The sequence below is a fragment of the Mus caroli genome, unplaced genomic scaffold (assembly GCF_978045245.1).
Source record: "Mus caroli unplaced genomic scaffold, Mus_caroli_1 scaffold_11, whole genome shotgun sequence".
Taxonomy (NCBI): Eukaryota; Metazoa; Chordata; class Mammalia; order Rodentia; family Muridae; genus Mus; species Mus caroli.
The window spans coordinates 93,813,132-93,833,673 of NW_028227266.1; the positions used below are offsets into that span (position 1 = coordinate 93,813,132).

At 39.5% G+C, this 20,542-nt stretch overlaps 1 protein-coding gene across 1 annotated transcript in view; it reads left to right on the plus strand.

The window, feature by feature from the left end:
- Slc9a9 (solute carrier family 9 member A9) overlaps positions 1–20,542 on the plus strand; it is a 565,781-nt gene that overhangs the window by 327,338 nt on the left and 217,901 nt on the right. Inside the window, exons 10-11 of the mRNA XM_085827898.1 lie at positions 17,488–17,601; positions 18,996–19,107. Of these exons, the coding sequence (XP_085684024.1) occupies positions 17,488–17,601; positions 18,996–19,107 (226 nt within the window). The remainder of the gene's footprint in view (positions 1–17,487; positions 17,602–18,995; positions 19,108–20,542) is intronic.

Consider the following 20,542-nt stretch of genomic DNA (forward strand, 5'->3'; position numbering starts at 1 on the left):
TTTCATCTGAACACAGGGAAGGAGTTTGCAGGAATTGTATAGCCACAGGATGCCATTTGCTTCCTTGTGTAGCATGGCGGTTTGAATAGAAATAACTCCCATAGTCCCATATATTTGATGCTTGGTCTCCAGTTGATAGACTATTTTTTAGAAGGATTAGAAGGATTGTTGGAGGAGGGGTGTCATTAGTGGTGGGCTTTGAGGTTTCAAAAGCTCATCTCTCTCTCTCTCTCTCTCTCTCTCTCTCTCTCTCTCTCTCTCTCTCTCTCTCTCTCTCTCTCATTGTTGTTGTATCAAGATTTAAGTTCATCACCTCTGCCTAAGCACCATACCTCTCTGCCTGCTGTCATGCTCCCCTGCCATGATGGTCATAGACTCTAATCTTCTGAAACAGTAAACCCTAATAAACTCTTTTTTTTCTATATGTTGCTTGGTCATAGTGTCTCATCACAGCAATGGAAAAGTGACTAAGACATAAGTCATAAGGGTTCTGCCTTTGGCTGTAATCTACTACAGACTGAGCAGTGCATTCACAGAGTCTAAGAGAGATTAAGAATTTGTTAGATACATGTCTGGACTCTACACAGATTGACTCTGTCTGAAATCCTGAGATCCTAAGGCATGTTTTTTTTTTTGGGGGGGGGGTGCTTACATCAAAATAACTCTAAGACCAGTCTTATATTGGAACCAATATTTCTGATCCATATCATCACAATATACACTGTGTGAAGCTGGAAAGTTAAGAAGTCTTCTTGATGGTATCATAGCGTAAATGTGACCCTACAGAGTGCTGTGCTTCAATAGAAAAATGACAAAGTTACAAGTAGAAAAACCTCCAGAAGTGAGAATATTACTATCAGTGTTAATGGCTAAAGTAATTTAGCAAATTGAAAGAAAACAACTTTCCCTTAAGTTATAAACTTGAGGAATTCAGAGAACCTGGATACAGTAGTTGTTCACTATTTATTCAGTTTAATGAAACACAATTCCTTGAAGCTGTAACTACATTTATTTCCTATATTAACTTTACTGGCTTAATGATGCCTATTCATCTTCCTAAAATGTGTTTTGTTGTCTTTTTATAGGCTGGGCTTTTGAAGGAGTCATGGTTTTTAAAAGTAAAATTAGGTTTAGAAAAGACAATAAAATGCAAAGGGCAAGAGAGGACTAAGGAGTAAGCAGGAGTTCATAGAAAGTCTAAACCATCGCAAGCAAAGAAGCATTATGACAAGTGCTTATGAGGTATACTCCAGAAAACTGATAGCCTCAGGGACGTCACCTCCAGAAGAGAGATGAGATGCAGAATGGCCATTGTGTAATGTGCATCTTATTTGAGATATGTAAATAATCTATACATATCACCTCTCTCTAATGCTGTAGGCAAGATCATACTACTCTAGAGCCCAGCTTCTTAAACTATGGGGCAAAACATGGTGGATCATAGGTAAGTGGGAGGGTTATGAAAAGAGTTGGCATTAATATACGGTTTCTGATTATTCTACAACCACAAATTAAGTCAAAGTGAAATGCAAAATGAACCCAGATGTTTCTAGAACCACTCACCCCAATAGCATGTGACAACATCACTGCAGCCTTAGTTCTAAATACATGACACACATGCACGTTGCACTGAGCATGCCTCAAACCAGGCAATACCACCAGTGCTGTCTTAAGTCCTTCTGCTCATAGTCAAGACTATTACATATTATGAGCCGCACCTTAGAAATATAATGATTTAATTACAGAAAATAAAGATGTAATGTTTTCTTTCCTTCTGCCAGTCTTTATGCAGGTCAAGCTACTCTGTATTTGTATTGTATTATGCCATCATATTGATTTTAAAACTGCTGTTTGAGTTCCTGACTCAGGTTTCTTAAAAAGTCATTTGATAAATTTTGGCTTGGAAGTAGGACAATAGTTCCAAAAGCTCCTGAATTGATTCTAAATATTTCTGCATTTTGTATTGGACATATGTAAAATGGCATTCTCACATTGACGATTTTAACAATCAATTTGATCAATTCTGGAAATGCTGAAGGTGTTCTACATCCTGCTGTATCGAATATTCAGTTAAGACTTAATCCCTTACATAATATAAACAAGTACGTTGATCTCATTACTATACAAAATTACTTTAATCTTTCTGCATTCAAATAAAATATACATTAAAGAATTGGTTTTTTTATTTTTAATTTTTATTGGATATTTTCTTTATTTACATTTCAAATGTTATCCCCTTTCCCAGTTTCCCTCCCTCCCAGAAACACCCTATCACATCCTCCCTCCTTCTGCTTCTATGAGGGTGTTCCTCCACCTACCCACTCCCACCTCCCCGCCCTTGATTCCCCTACACTGGGGCATCTATCAAGCCTTCATAGAACCAAGGACCTCTCCTTCCATTGATGCATGACAAGGATATCCTCTGCTACATATGCAGCTGGAGCCATGGGTACTCTTTTGTTGATGGCTTAGTCCCTGGGAGTTCTGGGGGGTCTAGTTAGTACATATTGTTGTTCTTCCTATGGGCTTGCAAACCCCTTCAACTGCTTCAGTCCTTTCTCTAACTCCCCTAGTGGGGACCCCATGCTCAGTCCAATGGTTTGCTGCAAACATCTGCCTCTGTATTTGTAAGTCTCTGGCAGGGCCTCTCAGGACACAGCCCTATCAGGTTCCTTTCAGCATGCACTCCTTGGCATCCGCAATAGTGTCTGGGTTTGGTAACTGTATATGGGATGAATCCCCAGGTGGGACAGTCTATGGGTGGCCCTTCCTTCAGTCTCTACTCAACATGTTATCTCCATATTTGCTCCTGTGAGTATTTTGTTCTCCTTCTAAGAAGGACCAAAGCACCCACACTTTGGTCTTCCTTCTTATTGAGCTTCATGTGGTCTGTGAATTGTATCCTGGCTACTTGGAGCTTTGGGGCTAATATCCACTTATCAGTTGTCTTAAAATCCATTTCTTTATAGCTTATTAGCACTGTTTGATTATATACCTTGCATTTTATATACTTATCTTGCATTTTATATGCCTATGTGTTCAAAATCCTGTAAAATTTCTTGGGTGGAAAGGAATCACAAGTGGAAAAGTTTAAGCCCCATCCAGAGCACAGTGGAAGTCTGGAGTTTCTGAGGGAGAAAGCATGAGTCAGAAAGGACTCCTTCAGTGGAAAATTAGTCTTCAAATCAGCAAGAGATTAGTTTTCTCTTGTTTGGTGCTTGGAGTGTATTGAAGGGTTGGTTGTTATGGATAGATGGATGCAAACAGATATTTGGGAGAAAACAAATATCTGTTGCCTAAAGTCACACTTCCTTAATTAGCCCCTACTAAATGACAAAAATTAATTGATTAAAAATGAAATGCTGGCTAAATTTTCTTCTTTACATTAAAAAATGCAAGTGAAAACTCTCTGGTCAGAGTCTTGTGTATCTTGCCTTCCAAACCCAGAACTGTTCTGGTGAGTAAACCAACTAGGAGTATGAAATAGGCCTCTCAAACTCTGAAGCATCGTAAGTGTTTATCTCAGTGTCTATGAACAAGCATCATGCAACCAGAGCCTGGACTTCCCAGGGAAGCTGCACATCTTTGCAGAAATAGTCTAGGCCTTGGACCAAACTCATGATAGCTCCATTTATCTCAATCCAGTGCTTTATGTGATCAAGCGTGTCCATGCTGTGGATGCAGTCTCCCCAGCTGGAAAATGGGAATAATGGTGCCACGTCGTGGGTTCAGGTCCTTACAACACAACTTGCTTAGAAATAATCTTTACTTAAAGTCTTTACCATCTAGCAGGTTAGGTCCTACAAACACTAACATCCCTTCAGCATGTTTACTATTTTAGAAGTACTAATACTGTTGTTATTAGAAGGATCTCCAAGGAATGTACTTTACCAGTACATAACTAAGAATTTTCTTCTTTGTAAGAAAGACCTTGCTTTATGGTAAAACAGCTGTCACAAGGTCCCTGTGGTAAAGACCTTCATGGCATCTTAGAGCACAGCCACAAGGATGATAGGGAACACTCTGGCAAAATTCCTCAGCATGTAGAACCAAGAAACTCTAAAATGCTCTGAACCCAACTTTATATTTTCAATACTTCATTGTAATGGCCATAGTTCCATAATGTAGGGGTTTTTAACAAGTCCACTTATACCCCAGTTTGTTCAAAATAGATACATGACCTCAACAGTATTTACTATTAAAATCTGAAGTGTATTCTAAAACAAATCTCCAATTAGTCCATAGTGCAGTCTATAAAGTACATATCTTGTACCCTTGAGGGTCTAAGGTCCATCCCCAAACCAATGTAGCAATTCTTTGCACAGGAAGGTAGAGACTGGCTAATCCTTGAGGCTTGTGGGCATCTGGCCTAATTGATTCAAGTCCCAGTAAAAGGACCTGCCTCCAAGAGCAAGGTAAGAAGCTACTAAAGAATAATACCTGAGGTGCACATACATTTACACCCACACACACACACACACACACACACACACACACACACACACACACACACACAGACAGACAGACAGACAGACAGACACAGACAGAGAAAGAGAAAGAGAAAAAGAAAGAGAAAGAAGGAGTTCTCATTGAAGAAAATAGACACATTTTTCAAATAAGTTTTTAAAATACATTAATTCTTGAAAATAAGGTAACAATGTTAGTCTTTACTTCATTTTTCTTACAATTCGTTCTGCAGAGTCTTTCATGTTCTGGCACTGTGCTGCTCACATTGGGGGCGGTCAATTTGATATAAACTGGAGTCATCTAGAAAGAAGGAACCTCAATTAAGGAATTGCTTCCATCAGACTGTCTGCTGAAGACATTTTCTTGCTTAATGATTGATGTGGCAAAATCCAGCCCCTGTAAATTGTGCCACTCTGAGGAGATGGGCCTTGTATAAGATAAGTGAACTGAGCAAGCCATGGAAATTAAGCCAGTAAGCAGCTTTCCTTAACACTTGGTCTCTGCTCCTGGTTGAGTTCCTGTCCAGACTTTTCTCAGTGTTGGACTGGGATGGGTATGAATAAGCCAAATGAGCCCTTTCTTCAAACCCTAGTAGGTCCTGATCACTGTATTATCACAGCAACAGAAAGCAAGCTAGAATATCCAGTGTGGTAGCTTGAATAGGAATGGCTCCCATTGACTCAGGTGTTTAAAAGTTTGGTCCATAGGGAGTGGCACTATTAGGAGGTTGGAGTAGGTATGGCTTTGTTGGAGGAAGTGTGTCACTGTGGAAGAGGATTTTGAGGACTCATATATGCCCACGCTACACACAGTATGACACACACACTCTCCTTGCTGTCAGCAGATCAAGATGTAAAACTCTCAGCTCTTTCTCTAGCACCATGGCTACCTGGACACTGCCATGCTTGCCACCATGATGATAATGGACTAAACCTCTGAAACTATAAGCCAGCTACAATTAAATGTTTTATTTAATTTATTCTTAATATTCTATTAATTATTTTATTTATATATCTCAATTGTTGCCCCCGGTTCCCCCTCCCAGAGTTCTTCCCCCACCCTCTACCCTTCACCTCTAAGAGGTGTCTCCCCTCCAGCATTCTCCTTCCTTGGGGCATCAAGTCTTTATAGGAGTAGCTCCATCCTCTCCCATTGAGGGCAGACAAGGCAGTCAGTAAAGAGCCTTGAACCAGCCCATATATGCGCTTCAGTTAGTGGAATAGTTTCTGGGAGCTCCCAGAGAGCCAAGTTAGTTGACACTATTGGTCTTCCTATAGGGTTGTAATCTCCTTCAATTCCTTCAATCCTTCCCCTAACTCTTCCATAGGAGTCCCCAACCTCACCCCAAAGCTTGACTGTTAAGTATTTGAATCTATCTCAGTCAGCCATGATAGGGTCTTGTCTGCAAGCACAACATAGCATCAGTAATAGTGTCAGGGTTTGGTGCCCACCCATGGGATGAATCCCAAGTTGGGACAGTCACTGGTCAGCCATTCCTTCAATCTCTACTCCACTTTTGTCCCTGCATTTCTTTTAGATAGGAGCAACTTTTGGTCAAAGTTTGAAGGTGGGTTGGTGTCCCCATGCCTCCATTGGGGATCCTATATAACTGCTGGAGGTGATCTTTTCAGGTTCCATCTCCCCACTGTTGGGCATTCCAGCTAAAGTCAGCCATATTGAGTCCTGTGGGCCTCCCCCATCCTGGGTCTCTGGGACTTTCTAGAGGATTCCCCCACTCCCAGCTCCTGGCAGCTACATATTTCCATTTATTTTCCTGGACTTCTGGGCTTCTCTCCTGTCTCCCCACATACCTAATTCTACCCTTTCTCCTCCCCCTCCTCCTCCCCTCTCCAGCCTAGGTCTCTCCCTCCCTTTGCCTCCCAAGATTATTCTGTTCCTCCTTCCAAGTGTGGTTGAAGAATCCTCACTTGGGCCTTCCTTCTTGTTAAACTTCTTACAGTCTGTGGGGTGTATCATGGATATTCTGTACTTTTGGCTAATATCTACTTATCAGTGAGTACATACAATGCATGTACTACTGGGTCTGAGTTACCTCACTCAGGATAATATTTTCTAGTTCCATCCATTTGCCTGCAAAATTCATGATGTCCTTCTTTTAATAGCCGAATAGTATTCCGTTTAAATGAACCGCATTTTCTATATCTGTTCTTCAGTTGAGGGACATCTCAGTTGCTTTTAGTGTCTAGCTATTATGAATAAGATCAGGGATTCATGGCATATACCTAAACATAATAAAAGCAATATACTGCAAACTAATCGCCAACATCCAATTAAATGGAGAGAAACTTGAAGCAATCTCACTAAAATCAGAGACAAGACAAGGCTACCCACTTCTCCCTATCTATTCAATGTAGTATGGTGTAACTCTAAGAAAATGAAAACTCTGTATGATAAGAACTTCAAGTCCCTGAAGAAAAAAGTCGAATACCTTAAAATATGAAAAGATCTCCCATGCTCATGGATCCATAAGATTAACATATTGAAAATGGCCATCATTCCAAAACCAATCTACAGCTTCAATACAATTCCCATAAAAATCCAACACAATTCTTCACAGACATGGAAAGAGAATTCTCAACTTCCTATGGAAAAAACAAAACAAACAATCAAAAAAAAAAAAACCCCAGGATATTCAAAACTATTCTAAACAATAAAAGAACTTCTGGGGGAATCACCATCCCTGACCTCAAGCTGTACTACAGAGCAATCATGATAAAAAAAAAAAAACCCACATGGTATTGGTACAGAGACAGCTAGATAAATCAATGGAATAGACTTGAAGACCCAGAGATGAATACACACACCTATGCACACTTGATCTTTGACTAAGAAGCCCAACCCATACAGTGGAAAGAAAGGAAGCATGTAGAAGAATGCAGTTTGGTCCATATTTATCATTCTGCACAAAGCTCAAGTCCAAGTGGATCAAGGACCTCAACATAAAACCAGATGCACTGAATCTAATAAAAGAGAAAGTGAGAAATAGCCTCAAATGCATTGGCACAGGGGAGATTTCCTGAATAGAACACAATGGCTCAGGCTCTAAGATCAACAATTGATAAATGGGACCTCTTGAAACTGAAAACATCTGTAAGGCAAAGGACACCATCAATAGAACAAAACAGCAACCTACAGATTTGGAAATGATCTGATAGAGGACTAATATCCAAAATATATAAAGAAAATGTTTTCCTTTATATGAGTTGCCTTGGTCATAGTGTCTTTTCATAGTAATGAAACCTTAACTAAGACGCCTCATCAAAATGAATTTCAGTGCCTTTCTTTAGATAAGTACATGAAAATCATTAGATTCTCTTAAACCGTACTAATCCTAAGTGATCTTAAGGAATTTGTGAATTTAAATTAATATTTAAATATCTGTGAAGCTAAATTAATATTTAAATATTTGCCAAGTTAAATTACTATTTGTTAACTAGGACATAGTGAGCGGTGTAAAATTTCTCCACACAAATTATAACAGTGTGGTTGAGTTTCATCCTTTGGAACAAATAGGAAAATGTCTGTGAGAATTAGTGACTTGTGTATTTCATAAAACAGGTGTCTTCTTAAGTTCTTAGTAAGTACAAAGTAAACAACTACTGCCGACCTGCATACTGTCAACTGAGGGCTCATAGAACATGGTTTGGTGAGCAGATCTGTTGCTTGATGGGCATGTGACTGCCTCCCTTGGGCTTCCGGAGCATTGAAACATCCTGTCCTCTGTAAAGTTGTACTGTCCCCTGCCCTTGTAGCCACTGCCATTCTGTTTGTTCTCCCCTGAAGACCAGCTCTGCTAAACACAGATGCCTTTTAACCTGGGTCACCTCCAAAAATTTACATTCTGTGAATACATGCAAACAAAATAAATATTGTTTATTATACTGATAAATAAAAAGTTGAGTCAAGTTTTTTCACCACTGATCCTGAGTGGGAAGGACATAGAGTAGAAGGGTTCCCCCGCCCCCCCACTGAATTATGAGTTGGCTAGTTTGAGATTTGTTGTTGATGTTAACATCACTGGCTTTGCAATGAAGCTTTATTATTTTTATTTGTTCATTAATTTTTGCCTAAATTGACCAGTAATTCCATTTCCTTGGTGAATGACTACCTGAGGCCAGACTCAGATGATGAGGTTTTAATAGTCAAATTGGATTTGTCTGATGAGGAGCCCACTGGAGAGTCCCTTTAGAAATATCTTTAGGAGGTTTTGCATGTGAAACAAAATTCAATTCACCCACAGATTTTCATTAAGTGCTTCAAGAAGGAAATAATTACACTGCCTGTTCATTCAGACCACGATGTGATGTTCCATGCTAGAGCTAGACAGAGGCGTGCTAATCAGTGGGGCCGCCTTGCTATTAAAGGAACCTTTTTTAAATGCTAACAACTATCACAATTTAAAAGAAGTGAATCTATCAGATTGTCAAAGGTTTTTAAAAATTGATAAAAATGAATGTTGTCAGGAGCGTGGAGAGAAGGGTCCCCTCTGCAGCATGAGCAGAGATGCAAATTGCCTCATTCTTTCTGAAGGGCAGGCTGGTGGGATGCTTAAAACGGAAAATTAATGTATCTTCACTGACAGAGAGGCCCATGTCAGGAAATTTACCTGAGGAGTCATCACTCACTCTCCAGAGAAGCCTGTGCAAAGATGCTCTGGGCAGCATTGTTTATAAGGGGAAAGATCTGAAAATAACCAGGTATCTGGTTAGCAGTAGAATGAAGTTAAATTTGGTAGGAGGAAAGATATAGACCGCTGGAGTACCACTGTTAAGGATTGTGTAGCACCTTTAAGTTCAGTTGAATGGAAAGAGGTTAAAATACTCTTGCACTATCTGTACATGTACAATTATTATTGAAGTTATCTATACAAAATGTGCTCAAAATCATCTAATATTAGCTATATTGACTAGATGTCTGTGCTTAGACGAATGGAAAGACCACTGAAACAGATGCTCTACAGAAGGATAAATGCTGTTGTGTTGCTGTGCCTTTGTCTACACTGAAAAACAACCTTTAGGCCTTTGGTCCTGTGAAAGCTTGATGCCCCACTGTAGAGGAATGCTAGGGTGGGAAAACAGGAGTAGATGGGTGGGTGGGGAACACCCTCATAGAAGCAGGGGAAGGGGAGATGGGATAGGCTGTTTCTGGGAGTGCATGGGGAGGGACCAGGACAGGGGATAACATTTGTAACAAATGTAAATAAAAAAAATATCCAGGGTTTGTATGGTTTTTTGTTTGTTTGTTTGTTTGTTTTGGGGGGTGTTTTTTTTAAGAGGAAGGGGCTAAACAGTTCTGAAAACATCCTTAGAAGCATGTCCAGAATATGGCCCTAACCATTTCCAAATCTAATTAAGCTGATGGTGAAGATTAATCAAGATATACGAAGAATCTAAAACTTTAACATTGTTATTTTCCTAACAAAAATGGTCACAGTTCAGGGAGAATAGGTAATCTACCCTGAATATGGTCTGTACCCTCCTTTGAACTGAAATCCCAGGTTGAAAAGAAATAGTTAAGAAGGAGAAGAAGAAGAGGAAGAGGAAGAGGAAGAAGAAGGAGGAGGAGGAGGAGGAGGAGGAGGAGGAGGAGGAGGAGGAGGAGGAAGAAGAAGAAGAAGAAGAAGAAGAAGAAGAAGAAGAAGAAGAAGAAGAAGAAGAAGAAGAAGAAGAAGAAGAAGAAAAAGAAGAAGAAGAAGAAGAAGAAGAAGAAGAAGAAGAAGAAGAAGAAGAAGAAGAAGAAGAAGAAGAAGAAGAAGAAGAAGAAGAAGAAGAAGAAGAAGAAGGAAGAAAGCAAGCTGAGCACTGATATTCATCTTGCTCTCTGATTTCTGACATTAATAACACGTGATTACCCACTTCACAGTCTTGGACATGGCTTTCCATGTGGTAGACTATGTTCCCTCAACTTACAAACCAAAATAAACGTGTTTTTTCTTAAAAGAAGGGGGAGGAGGAGGAGGAGGAGGAAGAGGAAGAGGAAGGAAAAAAGTACACTAGAAATAAACAAGGGTGCCTGGTACCTTCCTAGGAAAACAAGAGACACAGGCTAGCCAAGCTAAAGGAAGCAAATGCTAAGAAAGATTTTTAGTCTACTTTAATATGTTGGTTCTAATTTCATTTATTTTTTCAAACTATGAGAGTAATAGTTTCTTAGGAAAAACAAAACCCATTAAGGTAACTCTCCGTAAAATATGTGTATATACTTATGTGAACACATTCAGATGGAGACAAGGATATCATGTATTTCTTCAATTTCTTTCATTGCTTAACAAAATTCCCTGTAACATGTACCATTATATGAATATATTATTAGTTAACCGAGTTATTTATTTGTTTGTCTGTTTATTTACTTGACAATCCCATATGTACATAGGGAGGAATTTAATAATTTTCACCCCACTACCCTTTCATCTTCTCTTCCTCTTCTGCTGAAGCCAGTCTTCTCCAGAAGAAGCCTACCTCTGACTTTCACATCTTTTAGTGTTTCTCATGTTTCTTTGTTTCTAAATCGTTGCTCATATAAATAACCCTCATAATATTTCCTGGTTGAAAATTGCATATGAAATCACAGATGACTTGTTGAATAACTCACAGTTGGGTTTGCCTTTTATCATAGAAATTGTGGGTTCATCTGGAGAATGTTTGAGTATAACAAGCAAATCAAGAATCAGTTCCTTAGCATTGTCGTGCTCTGCATTGCAAAATGACTTTAAAGAAATTAAGAATATTGAACACTAGGAATAAATGGGTAAGAATGCCTGCAGATACAGAAGTGAAGAGCTGATGGTGATATAAGTAAGGCTAAGGGAGGCAAGCACTTAATTTCTTATATATTGTTATGTTCTTCTTTCTCTGAATTAGCCATTTTGTACTATAATCTATGCCATGTTATCACAAAAACACAACTCTCACCTCAAAAGGGATGAGAGACAGTTTATTCGAGAGTTAACTCTGTGTGACCAGGAACATAAATTTAGGTTACACCAAATTTAGGTTACGCCAAATTCCATGTTGCAACGTGGGAGCAAGTTTCATGACGTTTTTTAAAACAGAACAAAGTAACGCATAAATCAGGTCACATTTCAAAGACATTACCCGGACAATTTTGACAAAGAAACCTGATCTGTGGGCCTCAGATGCTATAACCAAGGCCTTTTGGTTAGTGAAAAGTTTATTTTGTTCAATTAATTCATTTCAAGTGGTTTTAGTCTGTTAGTCATACAATGTTGGGTCCAATAGTGAAGTGGGCAAGGAATGACTGTTTATGGGACTAATGATAGCCCAGGATAAATTGTAATTAGACTCTGAAACTTTAGCATCCCAATATCTCCACATCACTGAAGTTGTAACCAGTCTATGAGTCTTTGCAGATACAGCTTCCATCACCCTTTACAGCCATGGCTTCTTTACAGAAACTCATACTTAAAAATCAACATTTTCCCTAATATGCGTGTCTTAGTCAGGGTTTCTATTCCTGCACAAATATCATGACCAAGAAGCAAGTTGGGAAGGAAAGGGTTTATTCAGCTTACACTTCCAAATTGCTGTACATTACTAAAGGAGGTCAGGACTGGAACTCAAGCAGGTCAGGAAGCAGGAGCTGATGAAGAGGCCATGGAGGGATGTTACTTACTGGTTTGCTACCCCTGGCTTGCTCAGCCTGCTTTCTTATAGAACTCAAGACGACCAGCCCAGGGATGCCACCATCCACAATGCCCCACCCCACCTTGATCACTAATTGAGAAAATGCCTTACAACTGGATCTCATGGAGGTATTTCCTCATTGAAGCTCCTTTCTCTGTGATAATTCCATCTTCTGTCAAGTTGACACACAAAATCAGACAGCACAATGCTATAACACAGAAATAATAAAGATGAGAGAAATTAATTCCTTGGGAGATAGGCACAATACAGATTAATCAACAAGGCTGGAGGCTCATCTTGAAAACATTCATCAAACTTTCCAGGAATAAAAATGTTTATCAACAGTGAAAATGAAAATAACTTATATTGGGGGGAATGTATAATGATTAAGCACTATAATATTAATAATCTTATGGACAGCTATATACCAATAAATATGAAAATGCAGATCATTGATACAAATAGGGATTCTGACTAATCATATCTGCATCTACTAAAATAGTTAAGTCTACTTTAAAATATTTCTACAGATTAAAATTGTAGACCCAGAATTCTTCTAAGCACTTAAGAGTGTGAGAATCTTATTTATGAGCTTAGCCATTCAAGATATACACTTGTGTCTTGCACAGATTTAACAAAACAAGATACACATTCAACACCCAACACAGTAATATCAAATCAGATTCAGTAACATGTGTATGTGGGGGGTCGGGGGAAGCATCCTAACTAGTTGAGCTTTCCTGAAGATGTACACAAATCCTTTGTACCATATGATCAGCTTAGTAAATGTGCTGGTTATTTATCAACTTGACATTAACTAGAGTTGCCTATGGAGAAGGAAGCTCTATTGAAGAATTGCCTTCATCAAATAGGCCTACGGACATGTCTGTGGGAGCATTTTCTTGATTAATGATTGATGTGAGAAGGCCCAGCCCACTGTGGGCGGCACTACCCATGGAAAGGTAGACCTAGGTGGTATAAAAAGCAAGGCAATAAACCGCATTCCTCTATTCCCTCTGAATCTGTTCCTGCCCCCACCCCAGGTTCCTGCCTTGGATTTTTGCCCTAATTTTCTTTGATAATAGACTGTGAAATAGAAGTATAAGCCAAATTAAAATATTTCCTCCTCAAGTTGATGTTGTTACTGTTTTATCATAGCAATGAAAAGCACTTATGAAAACCAATACATTATTGTCTCAACTATTAAATCTCTATTTCTAATATATAGAGAATTGAAGGAGAAATTTATACTGTTGTACATTGCTCTGAACTTGGTAGAGAAATATTGCACATTGTCCCTTTGGGATTAAAAAATAAGACAAAGATAGCCTTAGTGCCATTTATATTCTATACTATATTAAAAGTCTTGATAATTGTAATGAAGTGAGATAAACATATATAAAGGTCACCAAATACACATTAACTGTAAAGGAAAGCAATCAAACTTACTCATATTCAAAAGCAGCAAAGATTTTAGAATCTAAAATAACTACCAATATATTATGAAAACTATTACATCAACTTAATAGGGCCCTAAATAAGATATCTGTTTAAAAGTTAAGCATACACACACACACACACATATAATTTGCACTTATATACAAATCTCACAATAAATAATTAGAAATTGAATTTAGATATGTTATTACTGTTTCTAACAGCACCACATCATCAAATAGTTGAAAATGTAAACAATGATGCCCAAACCTAAGTTATTAAGAGAAAAGCCTAAATAATGATAAAGAGTATTCATGGATGGATTCCAAGTTCTAAAACTAGGAAGTTTATCCACATTAATCTAAAAATCTAATGCAATTCCAACTAAAATATCAGTATTCTACCTTGTTCATATTAACAAGGCGATCCCTAAATTCAAGTGTCAAGAGACAAAAATGTGAATTCAAGAAACATAAAAGGAAGAAAAAGAAACTAAGTATTGGCAGGAAAGCAAAGCAACTGGAGCCACCACTGGGCATGTGAGCTGGGACCACCGTTTTGGAAAACTGCATGGCACTCCATCCCAGGAATCCTTTAGAAAGGCAAACATATAATAGCAAATCTCATCATAGCTCCAAGCTGAAACAACACAAATGTCCACCTTTACACATATGAATAAGTAGATTATGAAATAATAACATAATTTAAAAATAACTATTATACACAAAATGAAGACTTTCACAAATATTCTATTGAATAGTAGGTGATAAAATGAACATATTGTCTAATTTGGTTCACATGAAACTGAAACACAGAATAGGACAATTAATTGGTAGTGGTATATGTTCTAGTAGCTCTCCTGTGGAAGGAAGCATGGATTGACAGGGAATGACTGACCATGGGTGCTGTCAATCCTTATTTAAACTTTAAATTGTTGATATGTGATTTATATGTCACATATAAGTTTCTGGGTAGTTAAGAATCAATAAAATTATTTCTATCTATGTGAAATCAAGAAAACTCTGAATAACACAGCCTGGGACAAGACCAGCACTATGGAATATTGTAATGCATTATTGATCAATGTGACTTTAAAAGACTGTGGGAGTCACACAGAACAAGTAGTAGTGGGAACAAAGAAATAGATCCCAGATAAACTTAAATAGAAAGTGTAAATTGTGTGCTGTGTATATGTACACAGATGCTTATAATGTGCATGTTAGGTTTCAATAAACTGAGTGGAAAAAAATCAAACTAAAATTCAGCATTATCAAAAGGAGGAAAATCTTTCAAGAAAACACTTCAAGCCATAGACCCAAAGTAAAAGGTACAGTGAACGCTCATCTCCACTAACAGAACTGACATGTCCCTCATGCCTTGTTCTCTCTTTAAGATGAGAAGCAGTAGGCAAGAATAATAAACTTTCTTATTATCTCAAAGGGGGTCAGTAAGTTGACCCCATACCTTTTAGAGCAGAAAGGATCTTGATTGTGGCTTTGGGAGTAGTTGGATAAAAGAGCTTAAATAGAATGACCAAGAGTTCAGCTTCTTAGCTTTCCCCCTGTGATCACAGATGGCTGTGGGTGGCTTCTGCCAGCATCCTTCTGACTTCTCATCCAGTAGGAAGGTAGACATTGTCATCCCAGCACTTGCTTCAAAAGCCCTGTTGAACTGCTTTGGCTCCAAATATACCATACCCAGTTTGAACCAAATGGGATGTGTAGAGAAATTCATGGATCTGAGATATTTGGTCCAGAATTCTATGCTCCACATCTAAACTAGAGAGGCTCTAGATGCCATGGGGGATACAGAGAATGTAATACACTCCAGAGAAAAACTGGAGTAGCCACACAGAAGAGGATGAGTATATTCGTGGTCACAAAATGTGAAGGGGAAATAGGAGTGGGTGCAGGAAAGACATTCTTAACTTTACCTTGACATTTGCTTATCAGTGTTAAAAACTAGAGTGCTGCTAAGGACTGGGCATATTTCTACCCTCACTCTCTAAATTCAGAGGTTGGACCCAGTGGGATGCTACTTGAAGGTAAAGGCTTTGGGATGCAGTATGGTCCTGATGATGGATCGCTCATGATTTTCATCAGTGCCCTTCTAAGAATAGACACAAGAAAAGGGGACTGTTTCATGGGAGCTTACCACAAGCAGGGTTAGGTGAGAAAGGGGACCTTCACCATCATCAGATCAGCTGCCACTTTCAGTCTTATACATCTCAATCTTCAGAATTATGGGAGATAAACTCCTATTGTTTAATCTAGGCATACCACATCACTTATTAGGGCATCTCACACAGACTAAAATGATAGCCACATCTGGCTTTGGGGAAAAGTAAAGGCATAAAGAGGTAGCAAAAGGTTCTCCTTCTTCTGTATTTCCTACCCCTGTACTTTATGTTTTCAGGAGTTGTTTGAGTGACCGTGTTTGTTTCCATTAACTGCCCTAGAATGTGAGCAGAGCGCTCACAGAATTGATGGTGGCTGCCACTGCAGAAAGACCATACTGTTCTGAAGGAGCGCTGTCTTTTCTAATCCTCTCTTTCTATTACTGGTTTTAAATAATGTTTCTGACAAGATTCTGCTTCTCTTTCTGGCAACTGTCAGCGAACAGGTATTGGGCATTATTTGTGGGGCTGTAAATACATTACATGAAAAAATAATGAGTCCTTACAAAGTCGGGAGCAATGCCTCGAGAGACATTTACCTAACATGATTTATGTAGGTTCAGGAATGAAGTTTCAGAAACTTCCAACTGGAAAACCTGGATCATAAAATAAAGTGTCTGTCAGATCAGACTTTGGTATAGCCCCTGGACACATTTCCCTTTTGCTTTTAATATGGAAGTTAGAAAATGCTGTTTTATGTTCAACTTAAATTGTTTAGTTAATGGTCTAAGGATAACTCTAGGGAGCTCCCCTCAGCATAGCATGTTATTACTCCATTCTTCCGACTGGATTCAATGTATCTATTGTGTTCTTGCTGCCGAAGCTCATCTCTGGGATTAATCATCCCCTTTACTAGCCTGAAAATGTAGACATTTAATGGATATACCTACATCAGTCAATTTAATGAGTCTCATTGTCTAGGGGTTGAAATAAACTAATCACTCTGATGTTAAAATATAATTGATGTTCATCCTCACTCCAAGTTTTCTAGGTTGGTCTCTCCTGCCTGCTCATAAGAGTCTAGTTTAGTTTAAACTGCTCAACATATGTATGTGTGTGTGTGTGTGTGTGTGTATGTATGTATATGTATCACAGCCCTGATTCATTTCATTCTCTCTCTCTCTGTCTCTCTCTCTCTCTGTCTCTCTCTCTCTGTCTCTCTCTCTCTCTCTGTCTGTCTCTCTGTCTCTCTCTGTCTCTCTGTCTCTCTGTCTCTCTCTCTCTCTGTCTCTCTCTCTCTGTCTCTCTCTATCTCTCTCTGTCTCTCTCTCTCTGTCTCTCTCTCTGTCTCTCTCTCTGTCTCTGTCTCTCTCTCTCTCTCTCCCCCCCCCCGCCCTGGAACTCAAGTGCATCTACTGGTTGAGGTACAGCAGGCTAAACAACCTTTATATCATTTACAATATTACAGCTTGAGAAACCACTTGACGTCCATTTTCTTAACAGGGAATATTGGAAATATTTTGTCACCATAGTAGGAATTGTTCTGTTAAAAGATATGGCTGGTTAATACCACCTGAACTATATCTGGAAGCCTGACCTTTGAACATAACACAATGTTGACCTGGCTATGGTATCAGTGATTAGACAAAGAACCAGGTAAGTCCAGTGACCTGATAGCAGCAGCTCAAGGTCAAAGTGGTGGCTTATATGCAGGGGGATGGTCCAGTCATGAAAGCATAGTAAATAAGCTGTACACATATCTGAGTGATAACCAGTGGCTTTTGGTCTCTGTTTTGTTTTCAGCTGTTTGAATTTATGAACTTCCTGGCTGAAAATGTCATCTTCTGCTACATGGGCCTGGCTCTGTTCACCTTCCAGAATCACATTTTCAATGCTCTTTTTATACTCGGAGCCTTTGTATCCTTTGAAGAAAACTAATAGAAAATGTTCCAAGCTTGTTCCTAGTAGGGCTTTGAAGATATCATAGATGTTAGCATGACCGCAGTGCTTTTCACATCAGAAGCATCACGCATGTGCAGGTTTATCTCCGACAAATAATACATTTTGCGACCATGAAGTTAGTTCAGCCAGTGAAGTATTTGCCTTACAAGCATGAGGACCACAGTTTGAACCCCAGGACCTACAAAAAAAAGCAGTCCATGGTGAAACACATCTGTAATCCCAGTTCTGGAAAGGTAGAGACATACAAATCTCTGAGACTTGCTGGCCAGCCAACCTTGTCTGACCAGTGAGTTACACACATGCACAGATACTCAAACACACACAGAGATAACATTTCCTGGCTATGAGAACAGACAAAAATCTAGACCCCACTTTTAATATAGAGCATGCTCCTCCTAGAGGGCTGGAGTCAGAGGCATTCCCCCGTGAGAGCATGTATCTGGCCAAAGGAATACTGAACAATACAATGGTTTCTAAGATAAACCTGCAGCTATTGTCCACCTACCTGAAAAATGGGATGATGCCTCCCAGGGTCACAGGCAGATGATCTTAACTTCTAAGGAGCCTTCCATCTTCCCGTTCCCACTGTTCACATGAATTTGGTGTCAATCTCTCACCACTGGATTCTGCAGAACTCCCAAATTTCATCTCGACCTAGATCATAGAAAGAAGGAAGATGCCTCACTCCAAATCTCTTCATCCTGTCAAGGACAAGCTAGAACAGACACACCACCAAGAAGGGAGGAAAGACAAGGTAAAACACGGGAGGGGGACTAATGGCTGAGCTTGTCAGCAGACGTTCACTTAGAAGACTTGGGCATTTTACGGAAGTCTCTTGAAGTAGCAGTTGTACCATAAACATTGACAGTCAGCTCCTTTCGAAATTAAGTCCACCAAATGAAAAAGGTAAGCAAACTTGCTAGGAACAGGCACAGGAACTGATGGGAAGTGAGATGGAAACCACCAGCAGGAATGCATCTGTTCTTTGCAAAGTGCTGCTGGGGAGGATGACACCATAGCATGGGGCGTCGCTGCCTTGTGACTTCCAGCAGAATCCGGGAGTCAGTCACCACCAGCAATGAGAACGTGATGAGAAAACTTACTCATCGAGATGGCAGGGCAGTACCAACTTTCAGCCAAGCATATGTTCAAAGGAAGGCAGAATTTTATGTTCTTCTGGGGAGGAATTGACATTGAACGATGAATCTGGGGAGCGAGTTAGACGTAGATGAGTTGTCATGTTTATCCTTGTTTTCTGGGTCATATCAGAGAGAAGCATATGGATGTGGTATCTGAGCTTGCTCACTCAGCCTCTCAACTGCCATGTTTTCCTCAACATGTCCCAACAGCTAGCAATTTTTGTTGCCAGGGCCTGCAACATTTACCCCCTCTCCTTCCTCCTGAATCTGGGCAGAAAGCAGAAGATTCCCTGGAACTTCCAGCACATGATGATGTTTTCAGGTATGTAGAGTTATTGTACATTCATTCTGCTGCTCTCCCACCTTTGCAAAGCACAGAAAGCCATGGGGGACCTGGAGCACTTGCAGGAAACCTGAGCTTGCTTGACCTTTGGATCCAGCCCCGTGCTCATCCCTCAGTGCTGAGCAACAGGGGTGAGTAGGGAAGATAAAGAGAATGTGCTGGTGTGAGCTTGAGTGTCTGACCGGAAATGAGCCTCAGCTGAGCATTGACTTCCCTCTGACCTATCAGAGCAATTTCCGTATTGAGGAATTTAATTACCATCTTCTCGGTTGCACGTCCCAGTATAAAGTGTCAAATGGTGCCAGCCTTCTCCCTGAGCCTTTACCATGCATGCAGGGCTCCAGAAATCTCCCATGGTTACCATAGAAGCTAATCAGATCCATGTAGGCTCAGTTATTAGTTGGAAAAACATGTTAATTGCATACCAGCAGGTGCCCAGGACTGGTTATGGCTCTGTCTGATGGAAGCACAGGTCTCCTCTCCCTGGTAGTATGTGTTTTGGTCTCTAAGATACAAATGGAGGCTCTTTTCAAGAAGAAAATGTAGCAATTGAGTTTGCTAACCATTGAGCTATTCTGAGAGATTATAGTTGCTTTCTATTTAATTATCTTTGCCTGATTGGAGACAGAATTCAGAGACTTAGTGTACTTTCTAAGAGTCTATATACTTACAATACACTTACAGCAGTTCGTTAATGGGTCCATGATATTCAAATGAAACAAAACAAAACAAACAAAACAAAACAAAACAATTTTCCATCAGAACAGTACCAAGACAGTTGGGGCACATAGGGAAATACAAAAACGGTGAGAGAAAACAACATTTATTGTTTGCTACTTATAATTCACCAATCACAGGAAGCCAATATTAAGTTGTTTTGTGCTTAGGGTCTCTAACAGTTTAAGTGATTGGGCTAAGAACAAAAGCATTTACAAATCCAGACTTTCCCTCAATGCTAACCAAGTGTTTTGAAATTCACATTTAATATTTTATTTATTTTTTTTTATTTTTAATATTTTTATTACATATTTTCCTCAATTACATTTCCAATGCTATCCCAAAAGTCCCCCATAGCGCCCCCCACTTCCCTACCCACCCATTCCCATTCTTTTGGCCCTGGCATTCCCCTATATTGGGGCATATAAAGTTTGCAAGTCCAATGGGCCTCTCTTTCCATTGATGGCCGACTAGGCCATCTTTCGATACATATGCAGCTAGAGACAAGAGCCTCGGGGTTCTGGTTAGTACATCATGTTGTTCCAACAATAGGGTTGCAGATCCCTTTAGCTCCTTGGGTACTTTCTCTAGCTTCTCCATTGGGAGCCCTGTGATACATCCAATAGCTGACTGTGAACATCCACTCCTGTGTTTGCTAGGCCCCGGCATCGTCTCACAAGAGACAGCTATATTTGGG